Raw genomic sequence first — 13,546 nt, forward strand, 5'->3', positions numbered from 1 at the left:
CAAAGTGCACAGAAGGAGAGGCGGCAGAGTCCCTGCTAACTCTCACTCCACCCCTGCAGAGAGCTCGAGCAGCAGAAGGCTCTCATTCCCCAAAATTTGACAAGTTCTTTCCTTCCCGCCTGACACAAGCCCCCGTCCAAGTTTCACTTTCCCAGTTCCATGTTTGGTTGATAATAAAAAATAAGTTTCTGTTAACTACTGTTTCCATCATGTTCTTTTGGAGGAGGGGGGGATAGGGGGTTGGTAATTCGACAGGACAGTCACCTTTGGCAGGGTATATAGTCGGGGGCAGGCACAGCAGCAGGGCACATACATAGTGCAGTGATGCAGTGACTAGTTACCCTGGTTAGTCTGGGAGGTTGTTTTCATGTTATGTGGTGGGGGGTGGGTTGCTCTGTGACTTTGTGGCAGGGGAGGGCAGTTACAGATCTTAAGCGGCGGTCCTTAGGCAGGATCACAGAGCCACACAGCAGGGGATCTGTAACCGTCCTCCCCCTGCCACAAAGTCACATAGACCCCCCATACACACAGTCCCTATCAGGAGGGGTGACAGGCTCCGTTGAAACAACCATCCCACCGCAGCGGAGCCTGTCAATCCTTGAGTTTAGAAGCTGCATTCGCGCCACTACAGTACACCCGCTCCGCACCACAGTCTGCGTCCCAGTTTTAAAAAATTCCCGCGAATACAGTATTAAAGAAAACGGTGTGCTTTAACAAAGTAGAACTATTTTTATTTTGAAACGTGTGTTGGAAGTGGGGTGAAGGGGGTATGTAACTGGATAGGATAGTCAACATTAACTGGGCAAAGAAACGGGGGCAGGTTTAGCTTCTCAATACACAAACTTTAAAGTCACAGGTTACCCTGCTCACTCAGGAACTTTGCTTTCAAAGCCTTCCGGATGCACAGCGCTTCCCGCTGGTCTCTTCTAATCGCCCGGCTGTCTGGCTGTGAGTAATCAGCAGCCAGGCTATTTTCCTCAACCTCCCACCCCGCCATAAAGGTCTCCCCCTTGCTCTCACAGAGATTGTGGAGCACACAGCAAGCTGCAATAACAATGGGGATATTGGTTTCGCTGAGATCACAGCGAGTCAGTAAGCTTCTCCATCTCCCCTTGAGACGGCCAAAAGCACACTCCACCACCATTCTGCACTTGCTCAGCCGGTAGTTGAAGAGTTCTTTTTCAGTGTCCAGGGCGCCAGTATAGGGCTTCATGAGCCAGGGCATTAGCGGGTAGGCTGGGTCCCCGAGGATGACTATAGGCATCTCCACATCCCCAAGACTTATTTTGTGGTCCGGGAAGTAAATACCTTGCTGCAGCCGTCTAAACAGACCAGAGTTCCTGAAAACACGAGCGTCATGAACCTTGCCCGGCCATCCCACGTAGATGTTGGTAAAACGTCCCCTGTGGTCCACCAGTGCTTGCAGCACCATGGAAAAGTAGCCCTTTCTGTTAATGTACTGGCTGGCCTGGTGTTCCGGTGCCAGGATAGGGATGTGAGTTCCATCTATGGCCCCACCGCAGTTTGGGAATCCCATCGCTGCGAAGCCATCTATGATCGCCTCCACGTTTCCCAGGGTGACTACCTTTGGCAGCAGTACATCAACGATTGCCTTGGCTACTTGCATCACAACAACCCCCACGGTAGATTTGCCCACCCCAAACTGGTTCGCGACTGACCGGTAGCTGTCTGGCGTTGCAAGCTTCCACAGGGCTATGGCCACTCGCTTCTGGACAGTCAGGGCTGCTCGCATCCGGGTGTCATTGCGCTTCAGGGCAGGGGACAGCAACTCACAAAGTTCCAGGAAAGTTCCCTTCCGCATGCGAAAGTTTCGCAGCCACTGGGATTCATCCCAGACCTGCAGCACTATGCGGTCCCACCACTCAGTGCTTGTTTCCCGTGCCCAGAATCTCCTTTCGACGGCATCAACATGACCCATTGCCACCATGATGTTCTCGGCGCTGGGTCCCCTGCTTTCTGAGAGGTCTGTGCTACTCTCAGACTTCAGGCCATCACCGCGTTGACGTAGCCTCCTCGCCTGACTTTTCTGCATCTGCCTCAGGGAAAGGTGTATGATAAGTTGCGAGGCGTTGAGAGCGGCCACAACTGCAGTGATGGTTGCAGCAGGCTCCATGCTCGCAGTGCTGTGGCGTCCGCGCTGTCACTGACTAGAAAAGTGCGCGAACTGATTTCCCGCCGGCGCTTTCAGGGAGGGAGGGCGGGAGTGATGGACGGATGACGACAGTTACCCAAAAGCACCCTGGACACCTTTTTTTTTTTACCCAGAAGGCATTTGCGGCTCCACCCAGAATTCCAATGGGCAGCGGGGACTCCGGGAACTGTGGGATAGCTGCCCACAGTGCACAGCTTCCAATGTCGACGCTTTCCCCGTTAGTGTGGACTCACAAAGTCGAATTACTGTCCTTAGTGTGGACACACACGTTCGACTTTGCAATATCGATTCCAAAAATTCGATTTAAGTAAAATCGAACTACTCTCGTAGTGTAGACAAGGCCTAAATACTTTAGAAGTGAACTGCAAAGCAAGAGAAATCATGTCCTTTACTGCTCATTTAAGAAATATAAAGATGGCACAACAAAGTTTTTTTCCTCTCCTAAGAAGGTTGAAGTCAACATCCCCGTCAATCTCCAGTCAGGGCTGGAAGAGCTGTACTTCAGGCTTTAGCCTCATTCTCCAATTTAACCATTCAGGTGCTTCAAAAGATTTGCTTAAGTCATCAAAGAGAGGGAAACCAGAACTGGTATTTCCAATGTGAAAAACAAGCAGAAAAACACCACCAATATTATAGACTGAAAAGGAGCAATAAAAAATAGCAAAAAAATTTTTACTGTACCCCTCCCCCCACTTTCAAAAGCAGCCATTAGAAATTGTCAAGAGGCACACAAGTGGCCCATTAAAGGAGCTAGTTCATCCAATTTTCTGGAGGCCCTGCACCCAATTACATTTCTGTTTGTGGGAGAAAGAGGGTTTAGTAGAATTATTAAGGAATAAAGAGTAGGACAAATCCCAGTCTCTTGCCAACCAAGGAAATGTGGCATGTCAGTCAAGTGAACAAAGTCTATAGTAGGGAAGGGGTAGCACAAAGAATTTTTCAAAAGTTGTGCTTAGTGATGTTTGTATGTTTGCGCATAGAATCTACAGTCACAGCACTTAACTTGCAACCCCATTTTTTACTTCAATTAGATATTTGTGCATCTGACATGGCTGAAGAGTTTTCTGCAAGTGTGAATTAAGATGACAATAAATGCAACTTCATTGTGCTGCAAATTTATGTGCTGTTGCAGATACAAAATGGCTGATGCATACTAGCCCCGCTGAACATGTGTGCATGCACCCCTCATACACACACACAAAAATAAAAGACTCAAACGAAGTTACACTATTTAAATTCTTGATGCCTTGTACCTCACTCAGTTTTCCTCCTCCATGATCTATCAAGTAGATTCTTTAGTATCTCAGAAGTGTGACAGGAGAGAGGGTCTTTTCACAATGGAAAGCTCAAGTAACTTTTAGGTATTTTTCAATGCAAATTTAAAATCATCAAACCGCAAAAATATTGGAAAGGCCCTACACTTACAGAATCCTTGCTATTCCATGCTTAAAATTTCAGTATTGCCAACCCCAAAAATGCACAAGTCAGGAAAAAGCAAAACAAAAACCAATGAGATTTGTTTTCAACCTGAAATGCACACAAAATGTAGAGCAGGTGCTCTCTTTAGTCAGCTGGGAAAGATGGGGCTTGCCTAGAGGTTGGGTGGGAAGGAGCTTGCCTTCGTTTCCTGTCTCCCTGCCCCAGGCACAGTGCTGATCAGCATGTTTCAATAGCGGATCTAGGTAGCGAGAAAACAGTGTGAACAGTACTCTCGTACACAGACTGACCGGGGGGGGGGGGGGGGGGGGGAAGAAATGGTCTTTTTCATCTCTTCCAAAATGTGTGCAATTCATTCTCAATACGTTACACCTAGAAAGGGACATAAGAGGTTCTATAAATATATTGTGAACAAAAGAAAGATGAAGGAAAGTGTAGGTCCTCTATTTGGCAGGGAAGAAGAGCTAATAATGGACAAGGTTCAAAAAAGCTGAGGTGTTAAACACCAATTTTGCATCAGTCTTCACTAAAAAGGTAAATTGTGACCAGTTGTTTAATATCAGTTAATGTTACCAAAGGGGAAGAAACACAGGCCAAAATAAGGAGGTAACAGATTACAGAATATTTAGATAAGTTAGATGTACTGAAATCAGCAAGACCTGATGAAATTCACCTTACTTAAGGAACTAGTTTAACCAGTCTTGGAACTAACTGCTATTATCTCTGAGAACTCCTGGAGGATGGGTGGAGAAGGGCAAATGCAGTACTTATTTTCAAAAAGGGGAACGAAGATGATACAGGGAACTATCGACTAATCAGCCCAACTTGAATACCCAGAAAGATACTGGAACAAATTATATTTTTAAGTACCTAGAGGATACTAGGGTTTATAAACAGGCTTGGAAGGATTAGATTTTTATTGGTAAATGTTGGTGGGGTCCCATTGGGGGGGGGTCTGTTCTGGGTCCTTACTATTTAATATTTTCATCAATGACTTGGATAATGAGTGAAAAATATGCTTATAAAATTTGCAGATGATAGCAAGAGGGAAGGGGTTGCATGCAATTTGGAGGACAGGATTAGAATTCAAAATGACTGATAAATTGGAGAGTTGGTCTGAAATCAACAAGATAAAATTCAGTAGAGACAAGTGGAAAGTACTTCATTTAGGAAGGAAAATTAAATGCACAACTACAAAATGGGAAAAGACTGGCTAAGTGATAGTACTGCTGAAAAGGATCTCAGGGTTATAATGGAACAAATTGAATACAAGACAACAATGTGATGAAGTTGTGGAAAAGACTCATAATTCTGAAGTGTATTAACAGGAGCATTGAATACATAATACATGGGAGGTAATTGTCCTGCTCTACTCAGCACTGGTGAGGCCTCATCTGGAATACTGTGTCCAGTGATGCCACATTTTAAGAAAGAAAAGTGGATAAATTGGAGGGAGTGTCCAGAGGAATGCAACAAAAATGATCAAAGGTTTAGAAAACCCAACCTATGAGGCAAGGTTAAAAAACTGGCATGTACAGGCTTGAGAAAAGACTGAGGGGAGGAACAGAACAATCAGCAGAAATGTTAGAGCTATTATAAAGAGGATGGTGATCAACTGTTCTCCACATTCAAAAGTAGAACAAGAAATAATCTGCATAATATGTGGCAAGGGAGATTTACGTTAGATATTAGGAAAAATCTTTCTAAATATAAGGATAGCTAAGCATGGGAATAGGCTCCCAAGGGAAGTTGTGAAATCCTCATCATTGGAGGTTTTTAATAACAGGTTAGACAAACATGTCAGGGATGGTCTAGGTCTAGCTATACTTGGTCTTGCCTCAGCGCAGAGGAATGGACTAGATGATCATCTCTTGATGTCCCTTCCAGCCCTACATTTCTATGATTTTAAGTACAGGCAAGGTTACAATTTCAATATTCCTGATAACTAGCATTAGTTCTAAATGTAACTGACAGCAGTTGATATGACTGTTGTGGACCAGCAATATTGTTAGCAGAACTATCAAAGTACTTACCTGGCTAGTTGTGCCAGCTCTTTTTGGGTCAATGGACTTCCTTGCTTGCTTAAAAGATTTTTTAGTAAAATCAATCTTGTCTGAAAAGAAGCATTTATCAGTTGTAAGTTCACGTACAAAAAACTTATTTATTAGAAGATATAAAACAAAAATATATGGAATGTTTTTGTGAATTCAGAAGCCTATATGTATGACATTTGCAGTACTTTTGACTATGGTGGACATGTCAATACTTTCTTTTAAGGGGTCATATAGATTTAGTGATCATGAAATTGAGGGCCCCATTGGTTCCAGCCAGGCACTGTACAATCATGTCAACTAAACTACAGTCTTGATCAGAGACACTTCTGCTCCTGCTAAGATAGCGAACAGTGCTAATAGTTTTTTGTTTTAGTGTTGAAGAACTTCTAAAATTAGGCCACACAATTTTTTAATCCTTTGCATGAAATAATTTCATGTCAAACCAAACACACCTGCCGTTGCAGTATTCTAGGCATATCAAAACATGTCCTTGTCTGCTTAATCAGCACACTGCCTATACAACAGCAAGCTGCCCAGAAGGAGGGAGCGGCTACTAGCAGATTTGATTCTAGTAAGTACATCAGAATATAATAACTTAAATATTCACCTGAGTGGTATAAACTTACCATACTGGCTAAAGTGATTTAGTGGACAGTGGTAAGTCACAAAATTCAGTAATTTGCAATAAGTCTACCAATCATTAGGGCACATTAACAAGGTTCTACAATATATTTTCTTGTTTTTCCTATATAACAGGTTTTTAAGAACTCTCAGAAAGAAATGCACACATAAGCCACACACTTACCTCTTCATTTGGTAAAGATACATACACCCGTTTGGTGAATCGTCTGGGGGAGGGGGGAGGAAAAAAAAAAGTAGTAACATTTTAATATTTCAGAAGAACTAGTTAGTAAAAGCTGACATTTGATAAAAGTACACATTTTATGCCCATGCCATCAACACTAATTTTTTTTGCTACCTATGGTAATTAACTAAAGAAAACAGATAGGGAATAGCAAATTTGAAATCCTTGCCCTTGACTGAGGCAGTCCAGGATGTAGCTAGATAAGAAGCAAAAAGAAGGTCTGGCATCAGAGAAGGTATACAATTTAACTTGATATAGTTAGAATATTATTTTAGTGCCATGATTGTTTCTTTTATCTCCTCACAAGGGTAGATGCATTAAAGCAAGACCTACTTGGGTCTTGTGGCAGCTGTTCCCATGAGGATGGCACTTGGAGAATAAGGGGAGTTTTTGAGACACCTTCCACGATGTTTAATATGCAGATAGTTGTACTTGAGATTTGTAGGTTTTGCATTATGTTCTTTTTCTAAATAATGGAAACTTTACATACCCTGAACCCCACCACATTATTTAATACTCTATTTATCTAGAAGCTTATTCTGATACAGGAAGGTGCAGTTTGCACTATTCAGATTGAATTTTGCCCCCTGTATTTTACCACCAGCGAGAAATCTCTCCTTCAGTATGGTATATGCATATTCTCACTTGTGGGAGACTAACAAGAAGTACAACTGTTTAGGAAGGTGGGCTGAGGGCCAAATTGAGTGTGGGTGATACATAAGGTCTGAATGAAACTCCAGGTAGTAGCCCTGCAGAGTTTAAAGGTACAAACATTATGAGCATGCCATTGATGCTACCTTAGCCCTAATGAAACTCTTATGGGAGGAAAGAATGACTTGCTTGTAGCTCTTAACATGTTCATGGATAACAACTCCCTACAAGGATTCCAATGACTCTGCATAGTCAGATACTTCAGATCAAACCCTCCAACCCAAGCTGGTAATGTCTAGCCCTACAACCATCAGTGTCAGAATGAATAGAACATCCTTTTTAACATATTCTCATATTGTCCACTATTGCAGAATCTTTAGAGTCTTTGAAAATGTTGAGGAGTGTAATTCATGTTCAGAGTAATTTGTAGGGAGCCAGTGAAGTCAAATCTGTATTCCTCAGTCTAGCATAAGAGGTGTACGTGGGAGATGCCATGTTACAAAGCAGAGGTTCTCAAACTATTTATTTTGGTCCACAGACCACGAGTGATCTGCGAGCTCCATCCAGGTGGTCCGTGGATAGTTCCCTCTAAAGGTGCACGCCTGGGCAGCTGCACACAAGAGAATGAAGGGCCACCCACCTAATTAGTGGAGCAGTGCAGGCGTAGCTCCACTAATTAGGTGCCTGGACCCTGAAGAAGAGGCACGTGTAAGGTGAGGTGGTGGGTTTGGGGGGAGGGGGGAATGGGGGGTAGATGGAAGGGGGCAGTGGGGTGAGAAGAGGGGGTGGGAGGAATTTAGTTTGTGCAGGGATGCAGCGGCCAGAGAAGGAGGCGACTTTCCCCAGCTCCAGGGCTGTGGTGCGACACAGCCCTCCTTCCCAGCCTCAGTTTTGTGGCCTGGGAGAGACACCCAGTTCCTTCCCAGCCCCACCTTGGGGGAAGAGAGGGCACATCCATCGCATTAGAAAGTTAAGACTACTGATATTTTAATATGAGTTCTGTGCTTTTATTTGTGTTTTATCCAAAACCCTCTACAGTAGTTAGCTAATGGTACAAACAACATTTGGAAAGATCATTAAGTGGTCTACTGAGACCCTCAGCAATTTTCAAGTGGTCCGTGAAAAGAAAAGTTTGAGAACCACTGTAAAGGATTCTTAAGAATCTGAAACAAGGCCTCCAAGGTCCTATTGCTATTGAGAATACCATGCCTCCAATGTTCAAAAGAGAAATTCAGTGCTGCTTTTATGTAGAAGTGTCTATAAGAGAGACTTTCCCCTCAGTTTACCCTTAGACCCAAAGAATGGAACAGATGAGTGACATGAAAGGATCTGAGAGAGTACCTGTTTAAGACCATTCCAAGCTGATGGCACTAAAGGCACAAATAACTCAAAAGGGAATGCTAAGGCTCTTCTTTAAAATAAACATTGAGTATTTTGTTAATATTTACCACCCAACAACTCTAGCAAATTTCAGTCCAATACAATTTGAAGAGTGCAAGATACTTAACTGTGAAACTTGTATTTTATAATAGGAACTAATTTAAGCAGGGCTATCCCTAGCCATTTTGGTGCCCTATGCAGCCCCCCTGCGGGGGAGGAGGGGCTGTCCCCAGGCCCCAGCCTTGGGGGACGGGGGAGGGGAACCGCCCCCCAGCACTCACCAGCGGCGAGGCTGGGAGCCAGGGGAGTGGAGCAAGCTGGGGCCGGGTCACTCTACTTACTGTGCAGTGAGTGCAGCAGTCCTCGGGGCGAGAGGGAGACAGGGCGGGGGGGGGGGGGCGCAAAGCAGGGAGGGGGGGGCTTTGGGGAAGGATTGGGGCGGGGCTGGAGCAGAGGCAGGGCCATGGGGAAGAGGCGGAGCAGTGGCTGGAGTAGCACGCAGCTGCGCAGGGCACCAGGAAATATGGTGCCCCAAATTTCCTGGTGCCTTACGCAGCTGCGTACTTTGCATATGGGTAGGGACAGCCCTGAATTTAAGTGCAACTGGCCTTGAATACATCTTAAAAGGGGCATCATTTAGGTACCTGAGAACAGCATCATCCAGCTCCTGTGGCCTGTTAGTTGCCCCCATTACAAGTATTCTGTCCTCTCCAGAAGACTGTACCTATAATGTTGTAAAGCAAGAGTAATGCAAATTGAAAACTAAGAAACAATGCAATCAACTGTAAAAAGACCAAAGTGCACTGACTGGATGTTGATACTAAATGCTCGTTTTTGAGGGTATTGACTTTATGTTATCCACATTATTTTCTGCCTAGTTTGTGGTTTTAAAAAAAAAAAAAAAGTATATTTAAACTCCATCTCAATTTTCTATATCAGCATCTGGTGTCCAAAATAAGTGCCATGACTAGCAATTAGAACTTACGGTCTTGGAGAATTTTGATATTGTGAGTGCTCAAAATGAAAAAGTAAACCGGCTTACTTTACTATCTTTACTGTTTCAAACAAAGTCAAATTTTAATGCCACTAGGGCAGCAAAACTACACTGAAACCTATAGAGAGGAAAATTCAAATGTAGGTCTAAAACAACTCAGGGACTTCTATTATAGATCAATCTACTCTAGTCTCCTGACTGACAGTGGCCAGTGCCAAATATTTCAAAGGAAGATGCAAGAAAATTTAAGTAGATAATTATGCAATAGCCTTCCTCCTGCCCAAGAAATGAATTCCTTTCCTCATAGCGTCTCTGCGGTTACTCCCACCACTTACCCATCTTTTCTTCCCCAACCATGAAATACTACAGTCCACCCACAGGTCCTCCCCAGGTCTCTATCACCATCCTCCCTGCTCAGAGACTGAACTCTCCAATTCTTTGCTGGGCAAAAGGTAGAAGATGTTTGCTAAGAAATATTTTTATTGCTGTTCAAGGAAATAAAGGAGAGGATTTTTAATTGGTGGAGCTTAACCCCATTAGGGTATCATTAGCAGCTTTCATTGGCACCCATCATTGTATTAACTAATTTAAGTAACAACCAACAATACTGTAATACTGATACTTACCCCATCAAATTCTATTAAAAATTCTGTTTTTAGACGCCTACTAGCATCATGTTCACCTTCTCTTCTTTCGCATAAAAGGCTATCAACTTCATCTAAAAAGAAAAAAAAGAGTCTTAGTTTTAAAGTTTCAGCCAGTGAAATTGCTAAATATTAAGATTTTAATTCAACTATTATTTTGCTAGTGTGGGGTTCCAATACAAGAGGTCTTATCTTTACTCTTCAGGAGGCAGACAAACTTTGCCAAAGTTTAAAAAATGTCTGTATAGGTGTTAAAAGTGCAAGGCCCGGTGGCATTAGTAAAGGATCACCGATTTGACATCTGACAGGACAGGAATTTTGTATGCATTCTGTCATCTGTGGGTAATAAACCCCAAGTTCCCAAAGAGGATGAGAAAATAAATGCAAAACAATTTTCATAACTCTGTACTGCAGGTCACATATAAAAATGCACTAAAATAGAATCTTTGCACGCAAGGTTATCATAGGACAATTTTTTTTTGTTAGTTAAGCTTTTCCTAGATTACTGGATACTAGGGCTCAAGTGAAACATGCTCCCCAAATGAAATACCAATTAAGGAGTAAGTAATCACTGATACAGAGAGATCCCCTTATCTTGTTATGTCTTGCATTATTACTGAGACAAGTGAGCCTCAAATAGAGAGCACTTTAGTTTAAAAAGATTTTATTTTGCAAAATTATTAGAGAGAGAGAGTTCTTACTAGCCAAACATTAAGTTCTTACCTATAAAAATTATAGACGGCTGAAGTTCTCTGGCTACTGCAAAAAGAGCACGCACCAGTTTCTCTCCCTCACCTACCTAAACAGGTCAAGCATTTTTCAAAACAAATATTACAAAAAAAAGGTCAATAAGTGACTGTTCACAAACACAAGCTTTGCACGACCCATTCCCATACCACAGAAAAGCAAACCACTAATTCAGCAGTAAGTGGTGAAGCACCCTGCCTTTCCCCCTCCTCCAGAAAAATATGAAAACTTCTTTAATATTTCCAGCCAGAACCATTAGTGGAGTGTAAGGAGTTAGGTGCCTAAATCACAATGAAATTCAAAGCAAGTTAGGCTCTTAAAGAAATCACAGCCTTTATACTTAAATAAAAATATTTCCAAGGGAGTGCAAGAGTTTGCTCAATAATGAAGTGTCAGTTTTTGAAACTGTTATTTTGTATTTGTTAGTATCAAATACACTTTTCAGTACAATGCATTATCTAGTGTGCAGACACGTGGAGGGTTTTGGCTTAACAAGGTTAGTGGACTAAGGCAGCACCCACCCATGGCACAGGATGTCCCCCTCATCATAAATATCAATGTATTATCCCTACAAGTCTGTCAGATAGTCAAGATCCTAATGTATTAGCATTAAGAAACCAAAACCATTAGCAACTATTACTTACGTATTTTGAAGTTAGGCTTGCAGCACTTATGTTAAAGAAGGTTGCATTTGATTCTGCAGCAACTGCTTTGGCCTGAAAAACAGTAAATCCCTTCTTAATGGTAGGCAAGTTGAAGAGCTCCAATGCATTTTAGGATTTAGAATAAAACTTAACAAGACAATAAATATATTGTATGAAGAAAAATAGAATATGATGTAACAAAAAAACGGTTACTCACCTTTGTAACTGTTCTTAGAGATGTGTTGCTCATATCCATTCCAATTAGATGTGCGCGCGCCGCGTGCACAATCGTCGGAGAATTTTTACCCTAGTAACACCCAGTGGGTTGGCTGTGGAGCTCCCTGGAGTGGCGCCTTCATGGCGTTGGATACATACCCCAGCCAACCCAGTGCTCCCTCAGTTCCTTCTTGCTGGTTACTCTGACAGTGGGGAAGGAGGGTGGGTTTGGAAGGGATACGAGCAACACATCTCAAAGAACAACAGTTACAAAAGTGAGTAACCATTTTTCTTTGAGTGCTTGCTCATATTGATTCCAATTAGGTGACTCCCAAGCCTTACCTAGGCGGTGGGGTCGGAGTGAGACATCGCTGAGTGCAGAACCGCTGAGCCAAATGCTGCATCGTCTCTAAACTGCTGAACTAACGCGTAGTGAGTGGCAAAAGGTATGAACGGATGACCAAACTGCCGCTCTACAGATCTCATGGATTGAAACCTGTACCAGGAAAGCTGTCAAGGAGGCTTGAGCCCTCGTGGAGTGGGCGGTGAGGCGTGGCGTCGGGACACTGGCCAAGTCGTAGCAAGCACGAATACAGGACGTGATCCAAGAGGATACGTTGTGAGGAGACCAGTAGGCCTTTCATCTGGTCAGCCACTCCAACGAAAAGTTGAGTCGTCTTCCTAAACAGCTTCGTATGCTCAATATAGAATGCAAGGGCCCTGCGAACATCCAGAGTGCGCATATGTTGATCTTGCCACGTAGCGTGCAGCTTAGGATGGAAGACCGGGAGGAAGATATCCTGGTTCACATGAAAAGCTGATACCACCTTGGGGAGAAAGGCAGGGTGGGGGCGAAGCTGCACCTTGTCTTTATGGAAGACTATATTCGGAGGCTCCGATGTGAGGTCTCTGATTTCAGAAACATGCCTCACTGAAGTGATGGCTACAAGGAAAGTTGTCTTCCAAGATAGGCAAAGGAATGAGCAGGTAGCCATTGGCTCGAACGGGAGCTCCGTGAGCCTGGAGAGGACCTGGTTCAAGTCCCATGCTGGAACCGGTTGACACAGTTGTGGGTATAGGCGATCTAAGCCCTTTAGGAATCTAATGGCCATCGGGTTAGAGAAGACTGAAGAAGCATGTTCTCCTGGATGGAATGCCGAGATATCTGTCAGGGTGCATCCTGACAGATGATATCGCCAGGCCCTGCTGCTTTAGGCATAGGAGATAGTCTAGTATAAGTGGTATCGACGCCTGCAAGGGGGGCATGACAAGCTGCTCACACCAACAGGAGAAGCGCTTCCATTTGGCTAAGTAGGTGGCCCGTGTGGAGGGTTTCCTGCTGCCTAACAGAACCTGCTGCACGGATTGTGAGCAGAGTAACTCCACTCAAGTTAGCCATGCAGCATCCACGCAGTAAGGTGGAGCGATTGCAAGTCGGGGTGACAGAGTCATCTGTGGTCCTGGGAGATCAGGTCCGGCCACATTGGGAGCTTGATCGGAGGCTCTACCGACAACTCTAGGAGCGTGGTGTACCAGTGCTGCCTTGGCCATGCTGGAGCGACCAGAATCACGCGTGCCTTGTCCCTGCGCAGCTTGAGCAGGACCCTGTGGACCAGCGGGAATGGAGGGAAGGCGTAGAACAGCTGGTCTTTCCACGGCAGTAGGAAAGTGTCTGATAGGGAACCCTGAAAGTGCCCTTGGAGAGAACAGAACACTTGGCACTTCTGATTGATGCGCGAGG

The 13,546-nt window shown here is 43.9% G+C and overlaps 1 protein-coding gene across 5 annotated transcripts in view; it reads right to left on the bottom strand.

Annotated features, from left to right (window-relative positions):
- Positions 1 to 13,546, bottom strand: part of SPAST (spastin) — a 63,908-nt gene that overhangs the window by 11,657 nt on the left and 38,705 nt on the right. For all 5 annotated transcript variants that reach the window (XM_054022053.1, XM_054022051.1, XM_054022052.1 and 2 more), the window contains 6 exons: positions 11,590 to 11,661; positions 10,922 to 10,997; positions 10,181 to 10,272; positions 9,205 to 9,284; positions 6,470 to 6,512; positions 5,644 to 5,723 (listed from right to left, as the gene is read on the bottom strand). In XM_054022053.1, coding sequence (XP_053878028.1) covers positions 5,644 to 5,723; positions 6,470 to 6,512; positions 9,205 to 9,284; positions 10,181 to 10,272; positions 10,922 to 10,997; positions 11,590 to 11,661 — 443 coding nt within the window. The remainder of the gene's footprint in view (positions 1 to 5,643; positions 5,724 to 6,469; positions 6,513 to 9,204; positions 9,285 to 10,180; positions 10,273 to 10,921; positions 10,998 to 11,589; positions 11,662 to 13,546) is intronic.

Source organism: Malaclemys terrapin, chromosome 3 (genome assembly GCF_027887155.1).
Source record: "Malaclemys terrapin pileata isolate rMalTer1 chromosome 3, rMalTer1.hap1, whole genome shotgun sequence".
Lineage (NCBI taxonomy): Eukaryota > Metazoa > Chordata > Testudines > Emydidae > Malaclemys > Malaclemys terrapin.